The following is a 21352-nucleotide window of genomic DNA, read 5'->3' as shown; positions in this document are numbered from 1 at the left end:
CGTTGGCCAATCGTTTGCAAAAAATTGGTAACTCCTGCCATGCTCCTGTTTATTCATTTAAAGAAGATTGAAAGCTATAAAATCAAATATTTTTTGTGTGGTGCATTTACAGATAACCAGCAGATAACATAGTCTACAATTTATTCCTGGCAATTCCATCTGATCGTGTGGTCTGAAACTGCTGCTGTTTCCCAAAATGTCGTCTCTTGCTGCACGTACCGGCTGTACGTTTCGTCACATGTAGAAATACTTCAGTACAGTAAAAGTTTATTTATTTGATGGCCTTTTTCTGATAATAAACAAGCTTTTATTTTTATATTAACAGTATGGTGAAGTTTGAGCTTCTTCTTCATTGCATTCCAATGCGTTGTACAGTGTGATTTGTTGGAGATGGCTGGTGAAGAACTGAAGATGTTCCTCTTGCAGGCTTGCTACCTTTACCGGTTGTAGCTTTTGTCACATGCAGAAGCACTTTAGAACAATTTAAGGTAATTAAGTTGACCAACTTTGTTACAGTAAGGCTACACATTAAATTTGTTGATGACTAGCTCTTTGCTTTATATCTGTTGACTTTTCAGTCAAAATGCTTGCCAACTGTTGATTCCTTTGTAATGTTAGCAAGATAATTCTTAGAGATTGCTTAGTTTAACTATTCTTCTGTTATTTTCTTATGTTACATGCAACTTTGTTTTCTGATAGTAGAGTTTTTTTCCCCCAAGTAGGATTAACAGCTTCTTGAGTTGAGCCTCTTTGTTTCTGACTTGCTGTTCAATGTGTTTTGTGTAGCCAGCTGGTGAACGGTGTCGTGAGCTGTTGCACGCAGACTATAGTGCTGGTTTCGTTCGTTCATTTAACTATGTACCGTTCAGTCGTTCGTTTATCGTAAGAAATCTGTCACTTGTCGCTAGGTGTGTAAATTTGAGTTGTGAATTAACTCTCCTTTTTTTATTATATGCCAGTTATTGGATAATTCTGTTCAAATTTTTTATTGTCTAGTAAACATTGCTTGCTGCTGTTGATTGTTGTCCTCAAGTACTTCACCACCGAGGTTCCAGAAAATTTCACTACAATTTTTGCTGCCCCGAGCTGCATCACCAAAGAGCCTGAGTACTACACCATGGCTTCCAAGTACTACACCACCAAGGCACCGAAGTTATATACGACTACGTATGCTGCCCTAACCTGCAACTGCCAAACCGTGACTCCCAAGTAATACTGTGCTTCAGTTACTACACCGAGGCTGCAACTTACACCACCAAAGCTGCTGAATACTTTAACGAAGCACCCAAGTACTACACCTTCAAGACTATAGAATATTACACCATAAGTTATGCTGTCTCGAGCTACTACACCGCAGCCCCTAAGTATTTTTCTGCTCCGAGCCCGAGTACTTCACCAAGGCCCTGGAGTACTACACTACCACTTACGTTGCCCCAGATCATTACACCACCGAATCACCTGAGTACTACACGACTACGTGTGCTGCCTCATCCTACTACACCGAGACTCCCAAGTGCCCGGAGCTACACAACCACAACGTAAGCGGTGGAGTACTTCGTAGCCCCAAATCACTACACAGCTACTCCTTCGTACTACGTTAAACTAAAATACTACAACGAGACTCCAGTCTACTACATCACAACCTACGCTACATCTAACTACTACACCGAAAAAATCGAATATTACACAACCACGTACGCTGCTCCAGTTTACTACACCAAGTAACTAAGTATTTTCCAAGCTTCTATGTTCCTGAATTTCACACTAACGAAAATCCGAATTATATATTGTCTTAGAAGGAGAGAGAAAGGCAATCGAAAATCAGTCGAATGATTATCTCCGACACAACAAATGCAGTGCACTATTTGTCATCAACTGCAATTTTCTTCGTATCATTAGTATATTAATCATTGGGTAAATATTTTGTTTTTTTCATAGAATTATGTAAAAATACCAGGTGTTATTGCATATTTATGTTCAGATTATTTATTTTCTAGTAAATTATGGCGTAATGCTGCTGTTGGATGTTGCATCGTTGATGGCTGGGTCAACAACTGGTGTAACGGTATCTTCTGGGTATGGCGGATATTAAATCACAACATTTCCTTCTTGTTACTGTTCTTCTTGTTACAATATCAACCAACGCATCTCTAGCTTACTACCGATTTGCAATCACGGGTAATATTTCTGTTTTCTCCATGGAATTATGAATCAACTCTCCCTTTTTCAATTATATGCTATATAATTATATTCTATATAATTATTTTTTAACTAAACTTAATTGTTGGAATTAAAAAAAAAAGATACACCAATGCACCTGACTCATCATAGGAAATGTGATATTATCCTGGGCTCCTGGCTAGTGATTGGCGAGCTGTTGAGAAAACCCATTGTCGTGTTTCGTGATTCGGGAAGTGGCGGAAATACAGGTGTATAACCTCGCACAAAGGACTATTGGTAATACACACAGCCGTGACGTCACATGCCCTTGAAAACAGATTCATTGTAACATTGTTTCATAGTTGTTAACGATTTCAGGAAAGTACATTCCAAGTTCCGGCATCGCCCTCTTTCGGTTTCGTTCAAAGTAGCTCATCCCTCTCTAGCAAAACAGTCGCGGGTAATATCAGTGTCTTATTCGAACCCCCCGAACAGAAACGTTACCGTGTGTTTGACATTAAACATTCAAAAACATGTTTTTCGTGATATGAGTTTTAAAGTAGGTACCTAAAGGCTTGAAACCTGCTTTTATTGTGTGGTATACAACAACATGAATCGTGTATTGTCATTCTTTGTATCGGTGCTTATTGTGATACCTGCCGTGATTGGGTATGGTAATGGGATGGCCTCACCCAAAGTTAGCGTGATCGCGCATATGATCAACACACCCAACGCTGTTCGTTGGGCATTGAACCAAGGTGCAAATGGAATCGAGATTGATTTGAAGTTTGAAGGTACTCGGCCCAGTGTATTTTACCATGGTTTTCCCTGCGATTGCACCTGCTTACTCCAGTTCTTAACAAATCGACATAACAGATGCGGCGCCCTAGGAGAAGGCTGCTCTGCTTCCACCAACGTGACAGAAATGACAAACTTCTTGGGAAGTTCTGAAATTATTTCATCTAAACTTGCATTGATTTATATCGACGCCAAACTTGACAAGTCGGTGCGAAATTACGCTGAAGCAGGAGCCAATGTCGTTCGATTGTTCAACGAGCAAGTTCTTGCACGAGGCTTTCGTGGCCAGATTCTTCTTGGATGTCTAACAATTTTATATTCAGATTACCTGCGAGGTGCTTTACGAGAAGCCGCCAGATCTAATTACACCGATCGCTATTTCTACACTATCGACAACGAAGGAGATCACGCCTTCAAAGTATTGGACGATTCACTTCAACTCGGGACAAATAATCTCGTCTACGCGACTGGAATCACCGCTTGTTTACCTGTCACTTTTCACGATGCCATTCAGTACAGCCTTGAGAAAAAGACGTATGCTGCTGTTGGCATTTGGACAATTGATCAAGAATATTCCATGAGAAGTTACCTGGATATTTGTGTCGACTTCATTTTGACTAACAGGCCCAAAAGAGCTGCTGAACTGATCGGCCTTGACAACATCCCGTTACCTGGTTCAGCTCTAAAGGCTAAATCGCGGGACAGGGTCATGATTTCGTAGGGTGTCCCTAAACTATGGACTTGGACAGTCCATTTTGGACTACTAAACTATGGACTTCGATCGAAAACTATGGACTTCACCAGATGGCGCTGCCTGTCAAAGTCCATATTTTAGAACCTGAACGCTCCACCAATGGCCATACTAAACTATGGACTTTTCCTGAAAAGTATGGACTTTATCCAAATTCAACGTAAAACATAAACTACGAATCGTTCTATCATTTTTTTTTTTATATATTTAACGTCCGTTCAATAAACTACAAGAAGCCACGAGCTTTCTAGAGCTGGCGGGACACTTACTTTTTTAAAGCAAAAATTTGTTTGGTTCATAGTTTTTTATTATAATAATAGTATCAAATGCCAGAACACTGCTTGGTAGAATTCCGTAGGCGGTAGGATATATTTTTGTAAAATATTCTATTTTTTTGTTAATTTCTTCTAAAGTATTATTTTTTATTAATTCGCTGTCTTGCTTTATCCGATCTATAAAACGGTTTAAATACAAGATGTTTTTCCGTGTTAATTAAAGGCCAAATCTCTTATATATCTTTAAGCTTCTATTTGCGAATTTAACTAATATTCCTTCCTCCTATATCCACATTACTCTCACTAAGTTTACCCGGTTCTAAAGATAAAATTGAAAATTCGGGTTGTCCAAGTAAAGCAAAGACTGCAAGAGAAGCATGAGCTACATATCTTTTTTGCTTAATTAATAGGTTTAAGCTTTCTATCAGATGATGAGCTATGCTTTTTATATCTTTGATTCATACTTAAGATCTCATTTTTTTAAATTAAATTTTGCTTTTATATAAAACAACGTATAGGGCAAGAACAGTCTTTAGAGACATAAGCGGTTCTGCAGCACATTTAAAATTAATTCCCTCTTTTGAGAAATGTGTTCATACTGTGTACCTAAAAGATCAATAGCTCCATTATTAACAAAACCACTACCATATCTTAAAAAAATAAAGGGATAAAAATAATGGGTATAATGGGTAATGCGAAAGCCAAAAAGAAAGCGGAAGTTGCGGATTATATGCCATCGCATTTGCGACAGCCTTGGCATTTTCATTTAATCCATCTGAATTGAGGTTTGATGGGTCACAAATGCGCTGCCATCTAATGAAATGCATTTCCGACGGCGCCATCATTCCTTTTCCAACCGAAGGACTCCGAACGCGTTCAAATTGGAGACCAAAGAAACGAATTTCCATTCCCCTCTTCTGTGTGTGTCGGATGCCCGACTTTGGATTTCATAAACTCCTTCCTAAAAAATTTCACGCTATGGTACAGTGCAACATTTGCAAAGAATATTTCCATCAGGAATGCGAGAACATACCCGAATCTGCCATCAAGTGCAAAAAAATGCCCTGATATTGCTCATCTTGCATTTAAACGTTAAATGACTTTGTTTTATTTCTTTTCTCAAATGTCAAATCAAGAATAATAAAACCTTTTTTGAAATGTTCAAAATGTACCTTGTAAATCGTGTATTAATATTCGCAATACACCATTCAGAATGAATTTGTGGTTTGCTTAAATTTAATTAAAAGATATATTCATATAACCGTTTAAAACTTAAGCGAAAATATTCGGATCTAAAAGCCAAGTTTATACATTTAAAGTCCATACTTTAGACGCCAAGTCCAGTGTTTCGGATATAACGCCATCTGATGGAGTCCATAGTTTCTGCAGGTTAAAGTCCATATTTTAGGTCCCTAAGTCCATAGTTTCGGACAGGCAGCGCCATCTGGGGAAGTCCATAGTTTTCGATCGAAGTCCATAGTTTAGTAGTCCAAAATGGACTGTCCAAGTCCATAGTTTAGGGACACCCGATTTCGTATGCACCTTTTTGGGAATGCGACTGCAGTTATTTTTATCGATTCATAGGTGGCGGTTGTGCTATAACGAAGATGGCTCCACCAAATCACGCGTGTGAGTGCTTTTATGTGGGTGCTTGGAGCTGTAGTGGTCAAACGATTAAGTGTCCCGATCTAAACGACCGTTTCTGCCAATCACCGGACACTTCAGAAGCCTCTTGTTTGTTTGGTGGTGGAGACTGTAACGGATACTTTTAGTTGTTGTTTTATTTTCTTCAGAACTGGCCAAATGTTGGTCGTAAGAAAGATTTCTCAGACATGAAATACTATTTAAAGTCCAAGTGTGTGGGACAAATGATCTTTTCATGTCCATGAAATAATTCAAAATAACCAACTTAGCATATACAACCACCCATGCAGACCTCGGGAAAACCCACGCACCGTCAGCAACACTCTGGACGAAGAAATTTGGGATAATGCATTTATGATTGTTCTTTTATGCTCACGCTACTCCAGTAAATATGCGTGAATAAAATAACACATAAAATTTTTTTTAAATAATTTATATTAAAAGTTGATCTGTTTTCATTTCCATTTTAACCCGCATGCACAGTATATGTATTCATAGGCAAATTAGGGACATAAAAAGGCGCATTTGTAATAAATTACATAAGGGTGAATGCTTATTAAAGCCGGCATGGATGATCAAATTACGGAAAAGGAAGGGTGGATCCATCGCTGATTAATATTTCAAAGCTCGTGTAGCGTTAAAACATCTCTGCAATGTAGAAAACTCGTCGATTGATCCTTTAAACTCTTGAAAAATGTACATTAATCTGGATATGGTATATCATGTTGTTGAATGATGGCCAGAAAAATCGCACAATATTTGGAAGGAAACTAAATTTCCAGGAACCTTCCTCCGCCTTTCGCCACAGGGCTCTATAATAAGTCAAAAAATTGCTTTGAAATTTAAGCCGAGTGCGTATGGGTGCAGTCACGCTCGTTCCTGCTCTCGACCGTCTCGCCACATATATACGGCTCATACAAATATACCGTTCAAGGCCACTGGCATGCTCCATTCACACAGCGAACCGAAAATCTTTGCTAATCAAACCCAAAACAATTTTTTTGAAAATACGCCAAGGCTTTTCACATCAGTCAGAATACTTGATTGTAATTTCAAATCAGATGTCTTTATACAACCAGCATGTTGTAGTGTTTGAAAGAAGAATGATGTATTGAAGCTAGCTAGAAGTTGTCTTGCGCCTATATAGTAAGCGGCATTCCAGTCGTTGGGGGTATATAGTGTGTCGTTTGTGTGAGTAATACGCGTGCACACAAATGAAATACCAGATACACGCACACACACGCAGCATAGACCGCAAAGAACGATTTTGCCCTCGAGGGATCTGTGTGTGTGTATAATGTGTCAAGCTATAAGAAAATGTTTATTTTTTTAAAAAAAGAAAAAAATAATAATAATAATAAAATGATGGAGGAAGGATCGTGAGAGTGCATTTGAGTGACCACACGCCGAGAATGATGCCTAATCTTTCTATTTCTTTGTTGAGACTGGCTGGCCTTTTTCTGCTACGCACGTAATCTAACGTAATAACCAGCCAGTCGGAACGCGCCGTCTTTCCAAGCCGTCGCCTATGGCCTCTCTTAAAATTAAATGATGCAGTTTTTATACTCCTTTGTGAAAATGCCGAACGTTGTCTTTTTACAATCAAACGAGAATTCACTGTATTCAAGTGGGTACTATGTAGCTTTAATATTTCGCTTGCACGAAAAAATCTTTTAAAAGATCTGGTATGACCTCACCGTTATTATTACCTAGTTCGTTCCTTGTATTTCCAACCCCATTGGATTGGTTTGTTAACAAAAATATATGCAAACCGAAATTTGCATGGGAAATTGCAGAGCGGCAATATGTTGGCCCACGATATATTTATAAACATGACTCTAGGCGAGTGATTAGGGACGCTTGAGGATTATCTTGTCGCGTTCCTTGAAGGCTAATGTGGATGTATCGAGGAAAAATATTTTGGGAAAAACAGGGCGTGGTTCCGTCAATAATATGCAGCGAAAAAGGAACCGGAGTTGTGATCCGACGATCAGCTTACCATTGCGGAAGCTCATCAAGTGTTGGCTTGCAGCTTGAACCAGATGGTGTCTACTTTCTGTTTTCAGAAAAAAAAAAAATCAAAATCTTACCTTCGACGTTTTCCCCTCTTCCTTTTGGCTTTTCCCCCTTTGGAAACCAGCTAAAATGTGGAAAGGCGATGACACGTTTCCGTAGCTCTAAAATTAGGTCTATTCCGGTATGCATATATGTAGTACTGACGTGAGCGACGAGGAAAGAGGGAAGAAGTCTGCTGGATGGTTATAGCTTTTGAAATAAGTCTTGTTTTCTCAGGCACGCCAATGGCCAAGTTCATGTCTATAATACACACACGACCTCCTTTGCTCCATTTCCCTCCCCCCCTTCGTGCTTTTAAGCAAAACGCTGGTATATACAACACCAGCTATTATTATAACGATGAACTAATTAAACGTTATTTAATGTGAGAAGGGTCATAACGCCTTGATCTTTACAGTTTAGCTACACACGTACACCATGAATGAACCAAAAGTATTTTTCAAAAACTGCTGCATTGTATTAATTAAAACTGTGGGAATGGAGCTTTGATCTACTTTGCAATCGAAATTCGGTTGCGAAAATAAAATTGTTATCGTTGTTATTAAGAATTTGAAAAATAAAAACATGTTTTTTGGGGGTATTTTCCTGGACATTTTTCTGATTGGGTGTCGTATATACTATGCCTCCCCTCCCCCCGGAAATTTGGGAAAGCTGGTATTGTACATGCAGACGGACGGGAGACCAAATTTTTAATAAGCTATGGGCTGTGGCCTTCGACTGACGTGTGTGTTTCTGTGAATGATGAATTTTTGTGAACGATGAAGAAGTAGTTAGAATTTCTCTTCATCAACTAAAGATTGTTCAGTGGCATTCTGTTTTCCATCCTACTTTTCGTATTAAATGCTCGAAACCAAGTGTCAAGCAGATTTTGGGACCAAATTCTATCAGGCTCATATTACCAAATCGTTCGTCAATGGTTTGTTATAACACTGTATTTTGAGAAACAACGATATATTTTTACATGTAAGACGAAGAATGAGTTTGTTTTATACAGTTAAACTCCTGATATGAGACTATTTTTATATTGACAGGTTTTGTCACAATGCCTCATTCTGCCATGTTAAAATCTGGACCCGGTCTTTATGAATTTCTGATAGAAGCAGAGCTACAGCAATATTATAGTACTATTAAAAATGATTTGAAGGTATGTTGTAGAATTATAACATTTTACTCTAAATCACACCACCAATTGCACTGCTATCACTTGAAGGTCAATAATGTGCATCAACTAAAATATGCTACCGATGAGGATTTTTTGCAAGTTGGTCTGTCAAGACCAGAAGTTCGGAGACTCAGGAAGATATTTCACAAGCACTGCCCACAAAATTACCTGTACAAATTCAAAAATGTAAGCATAAATCTTGAAAACAATGACTCATTAGCAAGTTTCGATAGCTACAAAAACATTACTTTGAATCAGAGATATACTTACAATACTGCCATTAAATTATTTCCCTGATTTCTTTTAGATTATCAAGGCCAAGAAAGAAGATGGGGCTTCAATGGCTATCCTCTTACCAGATGATGGAAGTAAAGACAGATCGTACCAGCTGAAGGTACCCAGCAAACACATAATTCCTGCAGAGGCAATTATTGTTAATAAAGAACTGGGTGTTGGAGAGTTCGGGATTGTTCAGCAAGGAGTGTGGACCAATGAAGATGGGGATAGAGTATGTTAAGTTTTTACAGTGAATCTTTAAGAAAAAAAAAGTTCACATGATTTATTTTTCAGATTCAAGTTGCGATCAAATGCCTTAGCAAAGAACGAATGCAAAATAATCCTATGGAGTTCCTTAAAGAAGCAGCTATAATGCATACTATTGATCATGAACATATAGTTCGACTGTACGGCGTTGTTTTGGATACAAATTCCCTAATGCTGGTAAGTAGCCCTCTACTGTAATGCAGCATCATTTTCCCGTCTAAATTCTACGGAATTCCATCTCTTAGGTAACAGAGTTGGCTCCACTACGTTCATTGTTGGAGTGTCTAAAAGAACCAGCCCTCAGACCAAGTTTTCCTGTGCCTTCTTTGTGCGATTTTTCTATTCAAATATGTGATGGAATGCAGTATTTGGAATCAAAGAGACTTATTCATAGGTATGTGACGTTTATTTAGGTTTAGTAATGACAGATTATTTTTAACTTCTTTGGCATCTTCAGGGACCTAGCTGCCAGAAATATTCTTGTGTTTACCAAGAATAAGATTAAAATTTCTGACTTTGGTCTCTCGCGGGCCCTTGGTGTAGGGAAAGACTATTATCAGACCAATTTCAACGTTAATCTGAAGTTGCCTATTGCTTGGTGTGCTCCGGAATGCATCAACTATTTGAAGTTTACTTCAGCGTCGGACGTCTGGGCATTTGGTGTTACTCTGTGGGAAATGTTCAGCTATGGCTTCCAGCCTTGGGCCGCTCTCACTGGTCAGCAAATTCTCGAAGCCATCGACGAACCAAACTATCAACGATTGGAACCTCCTGAATCGTGCCCAAAGGATTATTACAGCATCATGCTCAAATGTTGGCAGCATGAACCCCATAATCGACCCAGGTTCATTGATCTTATGAGCCTCCTTCCCGATGTAAGTTTGACAAGTTTGATACAGTAGCTGAGTGAATTGGGCTAACAATTGATTTGTCAATTGGTTTTCCTTTGTAGTGCAAACCAGAACAAGTCCAAGCCATCCAAGATAGCCTAGAGGATGTCTCGAAACCACGACGGGACCAACTGCAATTCAGAATCGGGGATGTTTTGACGGTGCTGGATAAAAAGTAAGTTCTCAGACAGGAAAGGGAATTTCTTTTGCTTTCAATGACACTTTGTGTTAATTTATCCGTCAATTACTTTTCAAGGCCTATGCCAGAAGTCGCCAATTCTTGGAAGGGCGTCCTCAACAACGGGAAAACGGGTTTGTTCAACCCTGCCCATACGGTTTCGTACTTGGGCAACATTTTGCCTTCAATCAAACCCCAATTTTCAAGAGGAGGTACTTACAGTATGGACAATTTCTTTGTTATAAATGCTGTTGTCGCTTTTTTTAACTTTCCTTTAAATCTAAAACTCACTAACCAAACCGATAATAATGAATAGTACATATTTTTTTCTATCCACATGACACCATTTATAACAAGCGTAGCCGCAGTTTTTATCGTGGAACCCAGATTACTAATTGGCTTTCATTAATTATGCAGATGGAAAGAATGCTTATTCATCCAAACGAAGACTAAGGACCGACATGATCAGTTCCCCACAAGGCGATCTGAAGCACACGGGTCACGTAGGATTAGACGGAGCATATTTTGGTGACGTCGCTTTCCTTGGGGATAAAGTATCTACATTTTTATCATTGGTATTTTATAAAGCAAAATTTAAATGTAATTTAGTATCACCAGTTACCGAAGCAAGTAGTCAGTCCCTACAAACCTCAAGATGATATCCAAAATGTGTCCAGCAATGGGAACAACCATGGGGGAACAGATGTGCCGTTAACGCCATCACCTGGCCCTGCGTCACCAATGTGTGGCCCTCCGTCAGCCTTTTCTATAAACAGTGCGTCATCAGATCTGTCTGATAGAGCGCCATTGCTTGCAAGGTTTGGTGATCGCGGAAGAGCCGGACCAGCAGCGGGTAATTTATTGATTGTGTACTTACACTAGTTCCTAGAAATTAATTTCCAATTTTTTTTTTTTTTTTTTTTTTTTTTTTTTTTTTTTTTAAGATCACAATTGGTCCGATACTGCCAGTGAAAAAGACGGTAATTCGGCACCTCCTACGCCTGGCTTCCTTGCTGTGGCTAACCAGAAAGCCTTGCAGGGCATTAATCAGGTCCCGGTTGACGCTTTTCCTGGACCACACGAATACCACGAGATCAGTGATGAAGAAGTAACTGATAGCCCGGGCTTCGACCTCGGTCCCAGTCTGATGGACGAAGTTTTGCGTGCGCTAGGTGGTGGTAGCGCTTCACACATGACCCACTCACCTTACACGGACAGACATTTTGATTGGAAAGAAGATCAAAGTAGTTTACCGGGTAGTCAACCGGAGAGTAAACGTGGGACACTTAGAGATACGTTGCGCAAAAAACAAGCCCACGTAATTACATCTTTGTAATCAATTCGCTGCAATTGACTAAAGTAGTTTTCGTGATTTTGATTGTAGGTCAAACCCATTTCAGCCTCTGATCAGAGGACCCTAGATCAAGCCATTGCCATGGCTAACGAGCTTGCTACACGTTCCATGCTGGAGTTGGATGCAAAATCTAGCAGCGCTTATGATGCTGTAGATCACTCTGTCTCAGGGCACATGGCAACTATGTCTTTGGATTCGCCCCGCACGCCTTCATCGCCAAGCAAGCGCAAGTTTTCCTTCAAATTTAGTGGGAAAACTAGCCCAAAACATGAGCGTCGCAATTTCGCTCAGGAAGCTGCATCTATCGCTGATCTTCAGGTATATTCATAGCCTCTGAAATTGTTTTCGTATTCTAGTATTTCAAATTAAGTTATAATAATTCATAATTGGTCATGTTTAACCAAAGTTTCTAGCTCAATAATTATTTTTAAACAAAGAACCGCGTTTAGTTGATACAATTTCGTCCCGTCAGATTATCGCTCACAACTAATCTATTTTTCAATTTAACTTTTCGTTTACTCTATTTGCCCGAAACGTATTTTATTTACATCTATTTTATTTATGTGTAGAATTCTGACTCTCGTGAATCATTTAGTCTACATAGATCATTTTCATTAGCTCTCTCTTCTGCCAACTCTTCTCTCGACGAAGAAGAATATCCAGAATTTACCCGCGAATTTTTGAGCGTTTAGATTTTTCTGTTCTTCACTTATTTTTGATTTATTTGATTTGTTTTTTATTACTACGTATTAGAAAAAAAGTAGCCAACTAAAATTTTTATTATTTCCTTTTTAACTTATTCTTATTTCTTTTTTTTTGTTTGCTTGTATTCTTTCGCCTTCTTCTATTTCGTTCTACTTCTTGCGTTTCACAGTCGATTTTAACGGAAGAATCCAAATCGGCATACAATATCCTGATTGAAAAACCGGTTGCGGATAGCCCTGTCATCAGCCAACATCTCCCTGCAGCTCCTACCCCTCCTAGCGAGCCGGAAGATTCTAATCCACTTCGAATGTTACGTTCCGGTGGGTTGACGGTTGTAAGACCTAAAATACGAGGAAACAAACATCACTCGCAATCATCACGAGATAGTCGTGAGTTAAAGGTAAATAAGCGTTGTTTTTTTTTTGTTTTTTTTCTTTACGAAGTAAATTTATTTAAAAGAACTTTGTTGTTTCCTCCAGGATACCATGGAAAGTATCGCGTTTGCAAGCCTCGCCCGGGTTGACCGTGGAAAATTAGGACCGCCTCCAGTTTCTCCAAAACCTCGTCTCAACAAACCGGCGCCTTTGGTAATTGAAAATTCCAATTTCAACAATTTCAACCATTACCGTCCTCCCGGATATGAAGAATCTATGGCGCAGCCAAGTAACTCTTGGCTACGTGAACAAGCGAGTGTGAAAGAAGAAGAGGGAGAAGATGGGGATAATAATCCTTTGCCTTTGCCTCCGCGTGATCGCACTCGTCCGACAGTCCCCACTAAGCCGAGACATCAACGAAAACATCCCCTTATTTATCCAACGAATTTACCCAATCCTAACCGATGGGGCGTGAGTAGTGAAGGGAATTCTAATCCGGATTCGCCATTATCCCCTCCGTTGACGGGTAACATGAGCCTACCACCGACAGAAGTAAACTTATCTTCATTGCCGCCTGCCAAACCTCCTAGAGCTGCGTGCAACCTAGATGACAGTTACGATAGTCAGATTGCCTCAGAATTGGAGGCACTTGATGATATGGAAGAAGAGACGAACCAATCAGTTACGTCATCGTCGTCCTTGTATCAAAGCAAGGATCATGTTTCATGTGAAGACTTGTTGGATTTTGCGTGCGACCGACCTAATTCTAAACGAACTCGTGGCCCTGCCCAAGGAACAGATTCCGATGAGGTAATTTACGGCCTTTTCTAGTGTAATACAATTTTAACATTTTTTTTCCTCGTTTAGGTTCGAATTATGCAAAAGGTTTTGGGAAAAGAGAAAACCTCGCCTGATGAATGCCTTTCAGCATTGGATGAAACCGAGTGGGATGTCCACAAAGCTATTAAATTGATAAAATTGTGTTCCTTACTGTCGATGACACATCCGCATTTGACGAGTCATAGCCGGCTTCTCAAAGAATCTCTCAATCATAATTGCTGGGATGTTGCACGGGCTGCTGCTCATCTAATTTCACAGGCAGCCAACAGAGAAGATTGCACTCGTGTTTAAGCACATATACAGCAGCTAGCCAGCACTTAATGCAGCTCTCATATTCCTACAATATCTCAATATTAACTTTTTGTTTAATTGGAAAATGGCCAAACATAATTCTTGTACATACATCTGTAGAAAAGTGTTTGGTGAGTTACCAGTACGCAAGCCCTAATGTACTCATTCGAGTGCCTTCAATCTTTAGTCGGTAATGGTTTCCTTCGTATTTCACAGTATACAATTTATACATCGCTCGCTTGGCCTAATAATTAAGATTGAATCTCTGTATTTCCTGCTTTTGCTTGGCTTTTCTAGTCTTTTCTCACGTATCATATGAACAGAGTTCTCTCAAAATCTTTTCTAGAGCCTCTCATTGGGATAGAAAATTCCTTCCCATGATTGATATTAAGTTCAGTGCATTTTCATGATCTGAATTCTGAAATATTAATTAATCCTTCGTTGCAGATAAGTAGAGGTAGACGATTGCCAATACACACGTTACTATGACTGCATTAGCCAATTCCTAATTAACTGTTTCAGAAGTCAGAACGAGGTTTTTTTTTCAATTGTTTGTTTCTCCAAGAGATGAATGTCGTAAAACAATAAGGAAGTAGAGGCGAATCATACAACAATATTCAATTCACTTCAACTTTGCAACAGATTATCAGCTACTAACGTGGTGACAGGAAAGCAATTAAACCGGTAAAGAAAGATGATCCTTTTTTTTTAACATAACTCATATTTTGCAGTTTAATGTCGCGTCGTCGTTCATCCTGTCGTCCGGCAATCAATCAGCTAGCCAATAAATTCTTGACTGGTAAGAAGTACAAGAAATAAATTAGATTGGAGTATGTTATAAGAAAAATTTTAATATCTTCCCCCACGTAAAAAAATATTGTTAATTTCGAAGATTACCTACACAGATTGCATTAATTTGACCTAATTTTTCAAACGATGACTACGAAGAACGTCTTGCAGCGCATCGCCGTCAAAAGGAGCATTGGTAAAAATACATCCTGAAAATATTAATCGTATTCTTGTTATTGTAAGAATTTTGATATGCATTCTCAAATTTTATCAAAATTAAAAAGGTCGTATGTTCAATCTTACCGACAAACGCATGAGTTCCCCATGTACCGTGACGAATGATTTTACAGCATCCGAGATCTTCTATGGAAAATCCTAAATGACGATAACGTTCATCTGTTTCGAACAACGTGGCATTCGTATAGCTTCCCAAATACGGTCGACCAGAAGAAGGATCGATAAAATCAGACCAATAGCCGTCATTCTGCAGTTGTTCGCAAATTTCTTTGGCAGCGTCGACAAACTAAACAAAAGTGTAAATTAATGAAACAAACTTAAATTGAAAATAAAAATTGCTAGAACAACGTACACAGGCGACGAGCTCTTCCCTTTCGTATTCTACAACTTCACTCCATGAGCTCATATCGCTTTTGGTTTTCTGAGCCAATGTTACTACAGTCAAGGGGCCGAATGTGACATCACGACTGGGGAAAAGATCAGCAAAATCTAAAGTAATCAAGCTGCAGTTTAGGCAAATTTTGCGGTTTTCAATGTGACAACTGTTTGTTTTTACCTTTTCGAACGAGTTTAGGACAGTCTTGAGCAACACATTCAAGGACATCTGATGGCTGAGGTAGGTCCAATAAAAGTTCTTCTATTTCTGTTGAATTAAGTTCATCAAGATCTTCTTGAGCTGACTGTTTTACAACTTGATACTGCCTCTCGTAATTAGTTAATGTGGAAAACAGTTCTGTATCCTGCCATGTCTTTTTTGTGCTTTGGACAGTAGCTGGTGATACAGAAGGAGAAATACGATGAGAAAATCCAACATTACCAGGCAAGGGCATTCTCAAATCTTTTGGACCTAGTAATCCTAAACTTGGATCTGGCCACACTGTTGTACCTATCATTAGAAAAAAAAATAGCTGCAATATCTGGAAGAAAAGATCAGCTTTAAACTTACCATCAGCATTTTCATCTAGAAGTACAATTGCATGTGGATGGCGTTTATCACCACTTCCTTGGGATGAAAAATGTTTCCCATGAGGCTGATGCAGAGCTTTGGCATAAGATTTCAAATCTTTTCCAGAGATGATGAAATAACGTCGGGACAGTAGCTTAAGAATTTTAAAAAATGTTTTTATTAATATGTGGAAAGGGCAGTGTATAAGTATAAGTAGCCATCCAACAAATTCTAGCATATAGCGATAAACTGAAGAAAAACCAATTGGTTTTAATCGTCAAAATCAAAGTTTTATACTTACTCTCGAAGCCATGTTGGTAATTAATTTGGTATGTGTAATTTTACTTTCGAAACAAACAAATTTTTTTGTACAAAATTGTTTTCGTTCAATAAGCACAACAATACGTAGCACAGCTGATAAAGTTTTTTTGCTTAACGCTTATTTTGGTGATTCACGCCATCTGTTAGTAGAAAAATAATCCGTTACATTTTCGTTAATAATTATTTGTCTGCTTTTTCGTATCAACTCGCCGAAATCTTTTATCGCCCAATTAATCACTAAAAATAATCTGTAGTATATGTTTAGTTCAATTTCAGACTTGAGTAATTGACTAATTGACTACTCTTTTAATCCCTTGCTGCGCGAGCGAGTTTTTCTTCAGGACCCGACCTTCTTTAAACATTTACGGTATCCTGTTGGTTCCGTTTTATAGGGAAGGGTTTACTCAAAGCAACCTATGTCATTTAACTGTTGCGATCCTCCAGACATTGCTCAATTTCAACTGTCATGTCAGTTCTCAATACTAGGGATTCGAAAAGGATGAGGCTTCGAAATGTGATGTTGCGTCTGGAGTTCTTACAAGGATTTTTTCAGTGTTTTCGTCTCTTCTAGAAGGAATAATACAGCACAATTAATTCCAATCATGGCATGCATTCTACGAGACCAATTAAAAGCTTCTGTTTTTTAAAGATATTTGTTAAAGGTGAGTAGGCAGAGTAGCTGCTGACTTGATTTCTCTTTGGTCTGATCAGAACCAGATATGTTGAATCTATGTGAAAAGGAAGTGGTCATGGTCAACTGATCATCAGTGAAGGTTCAAGTTCAAATCTTTTCTTTTTTTTTCATAGATTAACTTCATGTTGAGTTTCGTTAAACATAGCATTGGTAAGTGCTGGAATATAACTGTCCTTCAAACGGTTCGAAATGAAAGATTTATTCATTCACCGAAGAAACGAGTCAAATGACTCAAATGTCAAATGTGGTATTTTTAAAGTGACTAAAATTTAAGCCATTATCATTTATGATTTGATATTTATTTTGATATTGGTTTTTGTAGACCCATCCCCAGCAACGTCAACCTGCAGAAAGAAAAAGGCCGGTTTCTATGACCTTGACGCTCGAAGGTCACGGAGATCATTACGTAAAACGTGTCATGCAGTGGTAGAGGTTGGGTGAGACTGAGAAACGAGAATGACACGTGTTGCTTCATTATCAAAAAGGTACAATAGCCGCAAGTGTAAGCTATTTGGTATTCATTTTGATATTGGTTATTGTAGACCCATCCCCGGCAAAGTCACCTGCAGAAAGAAAGGCCAGTTTGCATTTCAATCGAAGGTCATGGATATCATTACGTAAAAGGTGTCAGGCATTGGTGTAGAGGTTGGGTGAGAACGGGACGTTTTGCTTCATTATCAAAAAGGTAAAATAGCCATTAGGCTTAAGAGGAGGGGTGAGAAAAAATTGTATAAAAGGCGAGAGAAAAGTTGACAGGGATCAGTCGAGTGAGCATCTCCGACACGGTAACAACTCCATATTTCGTCGTAATATCAGTTCGCAATCATGGGTAAATGTTCATTTTTATTTCGAGTCGTAAATCTATTCTATCTTGTTATTAGTTGTTGATACGACTAGTTACCTTCGAAAAATAATTTCCTATTGTTTATTGCATAGTTAATTATGGCATTGTGTTGCTGTTGGGTGTTGTATCGTTGATGTCGACCACGAGAGAAAATCTTTCAAAAGGAAAGAGAAAAGGCAACAGAAGTCCATCGAGTGAGCATCTCCGACCCGGCAACAACTGCATTCTTCGTCGTATTACCAGGTCGCAATCACGGGTAAAAAATCTGTATTTCTACATGGAATTTTGTATCAATTTCCATTTTTTCTATTTGATAATATGTCCGTTAATGTTGAATATTTAATATTGTCTAGTTAACTATGCCGTCATGCTGCTATTGGTTGTTGTATCGTCGATGTCTGGGTCGACCACTGGTGTACCGACGTCTCCTGGATAAGGCGGATACCAAACCGAAACGCCACCACCTTATTACTCAACAACATACGCAACGACCAGATACTACACCGAGGTTGCACTGTTGGGTTTACAGTTAAATCAAAACGGATCGAGATTATTACACCACAACTTGTGCTGCTCCTCGAGCTACACTACCAAAGCGCTAGAGTACTACACCGAGGCACCTACTGAGACTACGCAACTACGTATGCTGCCCCAACCTACGACACCGAGGCTCCAGCTTATTACATTACCAAAGCTGTCGAATTCTACACTGGATCGCCCAAGTACGACAGAAATCACCAACACGGCAGCCCCGAAGTTTCGAATAAACTTCGTTTCAAACAGTATAACGGCAAAGAGTGAAGGTGAGTTCTCTATTATTGTAATTTTGTGCAACTTGTACTAATGACTTGTTTTCCTTCCTTGTCTGTCTATCGAACAAGACAAATTCGACTGCAATCGCGTCGAATTCAATAGCAAAGATAACACATTCGTACGTGTACACCGCGCCGTTAAACTTGACATTGTCGGTCGGCAAGCCGCACTTGACGATGGCCGTACCATCACCTACGACAAGTGCTTTATTGTCACAGGTAAACAGTTTATGCCAAACGAAATTTGTCTTTAAAAGTCTCAATGATTACACCTTTTGAATGTTGAATAACTTTGATAATCTTCCTGCTCGATAGTGTCTTAAGAGCCTATTTAAACTGCTAACAATTTATTTCTGTGAATTAGTTCTACGAATAGAATTAGTTCTACGAATTCCTCTAAAAATGGCCTTTATTTTCTTGTTAGGTGTTAAACGAAAATCTTTTCCAATCCCTGAGCGGTGCCCTTAAAGATGCCCACGAGCACGTAGCGCTGTTCCGCAACATCGATGGCGGTAACATAGGTCGAGTTCTCCGTTCTCCTAAATATTTGAGCCAATGGACAACCGAGAAGGGGAAAGTGGAAAGTGTTAATGTGTTGCCCAAAGCCAATGTTGAGGGTGCAATTTTGGAAGATTACAAGGTCGCATTGACCTTGAACAATTGTCAAAAGGTAAACAGTTATTTCTGTACATGTTTTGGCGATGTTAATTAAAATCTAAAAATTATTTCACCAGATTTAAACTGACCATGTCGTCGCTGCATGTCGGTTGGGACGCAAACACGGATTTGTCTGTTGCTTTTGGTTTGGAAATAGAGGAGAGGAGATTTTGGTGGTTATCGAGTCAATACCGAGCTTGAAGCACGATCGAACGTTTGGTTGGTAAGAATCCTTGAACATTTTATTTCATATTAATTGTACTATTGTGACTACAACTTGACCAACATTGACTGCTCTGATGTTGTTGTTAGATAGTATATGAAGTTCTTGTTAAATTAGATTCTAATTATTGGGTTCGGACTTTTAGGCTGGAGATGTTACGTTCTTTTGTGATATCAAATTGGGTCGCTGTTGTGTGGAACATTATCACCATGCTGTTGTATCAGGGCGATTAGCTGGAGAGAACAATACTGGCAAAGAAACATGGATGAAAAACTGCAGTGCACTGTTACCAAGTGCATTCTTCGTCGTATTATCAGTACGCAATCGGGTAAATATTCTGTTTCACGGAGCTTGTATAAATTATTTGTTTTTTATCTGTTTGTGTAACATATTGAATATTAATGTTCAAATTATTTACCGCATAGTTGATTGTGATGTCGTGATGTTACCGTTTGCCGTATCGTGGAAGGCTGGGTCGATCACTGGTGTACCGATGTCTCCTGGGTATGGCGGATACCTAAGCACCACGCCGCCACCTTACTACACAACGACAACATTCGCAAGAACCGGTTACTACACCGAGGCACACAATTACTACACCACCAAGGCTCCAGAGTATTACACCGCAGCTGATGCTGCCCCGAGTTACATCATCAAACGTACTACACCGAGGCTCCAACTTATTACACCACCAAAGCGGCTGAATACTACACCGAGCCGCCCAAGTACTACACCAACAAGGCTCCAGAGTATTACACCACAACTTGTGCTTCCCCGAGCCGCTACACCGAAGCCCCGAAGTATTACTCTGCCCTAAGCTACACAACTACAACTGAGGCGACCAAGTACTACGCAGCCCCAAATTACTACACAGCGGCTGCTCCTTCGTACTACGTTGAATTGGAATACTACACCTAGGCTTCAGTTTACTACACCACAACCTACGCTACACCTAGATACTACACCGAGGCCCTTATGTACTACACTACCAAGGCACCTGAGTATTATAACACTACTTACGCTGCTCCGACCAACTACACCGAAGCTCCGAAGTATTACTCTATCCCGAGTTACAACACCACTAAGGCACCTGAATATTACACCACACCTTCCGCTTCTCCAACTTACTACAGGGACGTTCCTAAATATTATAACTATGTTCAGATTTGTCGGTCATATCTTAATAGTTACTAGTCACTGGGAATTGTTGAACTTTAATAGGGAAATCAATTTTTTTTTAACCTGGGTGATCATTGTGTACGACTTCTCTTGCCACCTAAAAGCCCTAAGACATTGCGACGTTTTCTTGTATTTTTTGGATCTTTCCTATTTCGCATGTTGGAGGTGACCTATTGCTCTAATCGCTCTGTATTCCGACATATTCTAGTGTTTGAAAAAACTTCATTTACAGGGCAAGTAACGAAAGAGACATACTGTGGTGTTTACTAAAAATTGTTGATGTTACCAGCTCTGTTTTTAACATTAATTGGTGTAACAAATGAGTTGCAGATAGTGTATGGTTTATCACATAAGTTTATTTGAAGGGTCTGGAGTTGATCAGTCTATTGCCTATAACTTATGTAAAACTTTAAAGTTGTAAAAAATATACAAATCTGAACTAAACATTTTTTTATTATATAACTTATAAGACACAGCAAACAAAAACATTAAAAGGAATTGCTTTATTGTCCCACCTCCACCCACAATTCCACCACATTTTACAATCACATACATATATACACCTAAGTTAACCCGTTGGCTGCCACGCCATACAACCCGTAGGTTGCT

General features: G+C 39.1%; 3 protein-coding genes and 3 long non-coding RNA genes across 19 annotated transcripts; 5 read left to right on the top strand and 1 right to left on the bottom strand.

The window, feature by feature from the left end:
• The first annotated feature begins 44 nt into the window (after positions 1-44).
• Positions 45-6574, top strand: LOC124210499 (dermonecrotic toxin SpeSicTox-betaIB1b-like). 5 transcript variants are annotated; one of them, XM_046608600.1, is made up of 8 exons: positions 45-254; positions 326-488; positions 997-1721; positions 1797-1914; positions 1998-2178; positions 2304-2457; positions 2523-3669; positions 5513-6574. In XM_046608600.1, the coding sequence occupies exons 7-8, from the start codon at positions 2771-2773 to the stop codon at positions 5754-5756; spliced, it is 1143 nt and encodes a 380-aa protein (XP_046464556.1). In that variant the 5' UTR covers positions 45-254; positions 326-488; positions 997-1721; positions 1797-1914; positions 1998-2178; positions 2304-2457; positions 2523-2770; the 3' UTR covers positions 5757-6574. The 5 variants fall into 5 exon arrangements, with proteins under 5 accessions (XP_046464556.1, XP_046464555.1, XP_046464558.1 ...); XM_046608599.1 differs by having other exon boundaries at positions 45-259; XM_046608602.1 differs by lacking the exons at positions 45-254; positions 326-488 and adding an exon at positions 730-908 and having other exon boundaries at positions 2332-2457.
• Positions 3674-4201, top strand: LOC124210501. The gene is made up of 2 exons (XR_006881224.1): positions 3674-3845; positions 3943-4201. It is a non-coding gene; the product is annotated as an uncharacterized LOC124210501 (long non-coding RNA).
• Positions 6575-8373: 1799 nt separating the features above from the next.
• Positions 8374-14530, top strand: LOC124210498 (activated Cdc42 kinase-like). Of its 6 annotated transcripts, none has more exons than XM_046608594.1 (16): positions 8374-8620; positions 8736-8848; positions 8915-9052; positions 9174-9374; positions 9437-9586; positions 9655-9803; positions 9867-10284; positions 10362-10474; positions 10556-10698; positions 10895-11031; positions 11096-11330; positions 11422-11795; positions 11862-12149; positions 12706-12936; positions 13016-13720; positions 13778-14530. In XM_046608594.1, the coding sequence occupies exons 1-16, from the start codon at positions 8545-8547 to the stop codon at positions 14039-14041; spliced, it is 3735 nt and encodes a 1244-aa protein (XP_046464550.1). In that variant the 5' UTR covers positions 8374-8544; the 3' UTR covers positions 14042-14530. The 6 variants fall into 6 exon arrangements, with proteins under 6 accessions (XP_046464550.1, XP_046464547.1, XP_046464552.1 ...); XM_046608591.1 differs by having other exon boundaries at positions 11087-11330; XM_046608596.1 differs by having other exon boundaries at positions 8374-8667; positions 11087-11330.
• A 43-nt stretch (positions 14531-14573) lies between these two features.
• Positions 14574-16471, bottom strand: LOC124210500 (cobalamin trafficking protein CblD-like). Of its 3 annotated transcripts, none has more exons than XM_046608605.1 (7): positions 16315-16471; positions 16014-16167; positions 15624-15953; positions 15420-15556; positions 15134-15353; positions 14943-15039; positions 14574-14837 (listed from the first exon to the last, which is right to left on the bottom strand). In XM_046608605.1, exons 1-6 carry the CDS (start codon positions 16324-16326, stop codon positions 14963-14965), a joined length of 930 nt encoding a protein of 309 aa, XP_046464561.1. In that variant the 5' UTR covers positions 16327-16471; the 3' UTR covers positions 14574-14837; positions 14943-14962. The 3 variants fall into 3 exon arrangements, with proteins under 3 accessions (XP_046464561.1, XP_046464562.1, XP_046464560.1); XM_046608606.1 differs by having other exon boundaries at positions 14939-15039; positions 15624-15948; positions 16012-16167; positions 16315-16465; XM_046608604.1 differs by having other exon boundaries at positions 14939-15039; positions 16315-16464.
• A 12-nt stretch (positions 16472-16483) lies between these two features.
• LOC124210502 lies at positions 16484-17393 on the top strand. Its single transcript, XR_006881225.1, has 3 exons — positions 16484-16996; positions 17142-17275; positions 17351-17393. It is a non-coding gene; the product is annotated as an uncharacterized LOC124210502 (long non-coding RNA).
• Positions 17394-17660: 267 nt separating this feature from the next.
• Positions 17661-21187, top strand: LOC124210497. Of its 3 annotated transcripts, none has more exons than XR_006881222.1 (9): positions 17661-17713; positions 17778-17857; positions 17965-18128; positions 18226-18675; positions 18754-18903; positions 19109-19354; positions 19419-19564; positions 19710-19892; positions 19990-21187. It is a non-coding gene; the product is annotated as an uncharacterized LOC124210497 (long non-coding RNA). The 3 variants fall into 3 exon arrangements; XR_006881223.1 differs by having other exon boundaries at positions 17673-17713; positions 17785-17857; XR_006881221.1 differs by lacking the exon at positions 17661-17713 and having other exon boundaries at positions 17720-17857.
• The last annotated feature ends 165 nt before the right edge of the window (positions 21188-21352 follow it).

This window comes from Daphnia pulex, chromosome 2, assembly GCF_021134715.1.
Source record: "Daphnia pulex isolate KAP4 chromosome 2, ASM2113471v1".
NCBI classification, from domain to species: Eukaryota; Metazoa; Arthropoda; class Branchiopoda; order Diplostraca; family Daphniidae; genus Daphnia; species Daphnia pulex.
This window is presented reverse-complemented; position numbering and strand designations above follow the sequence as displayed.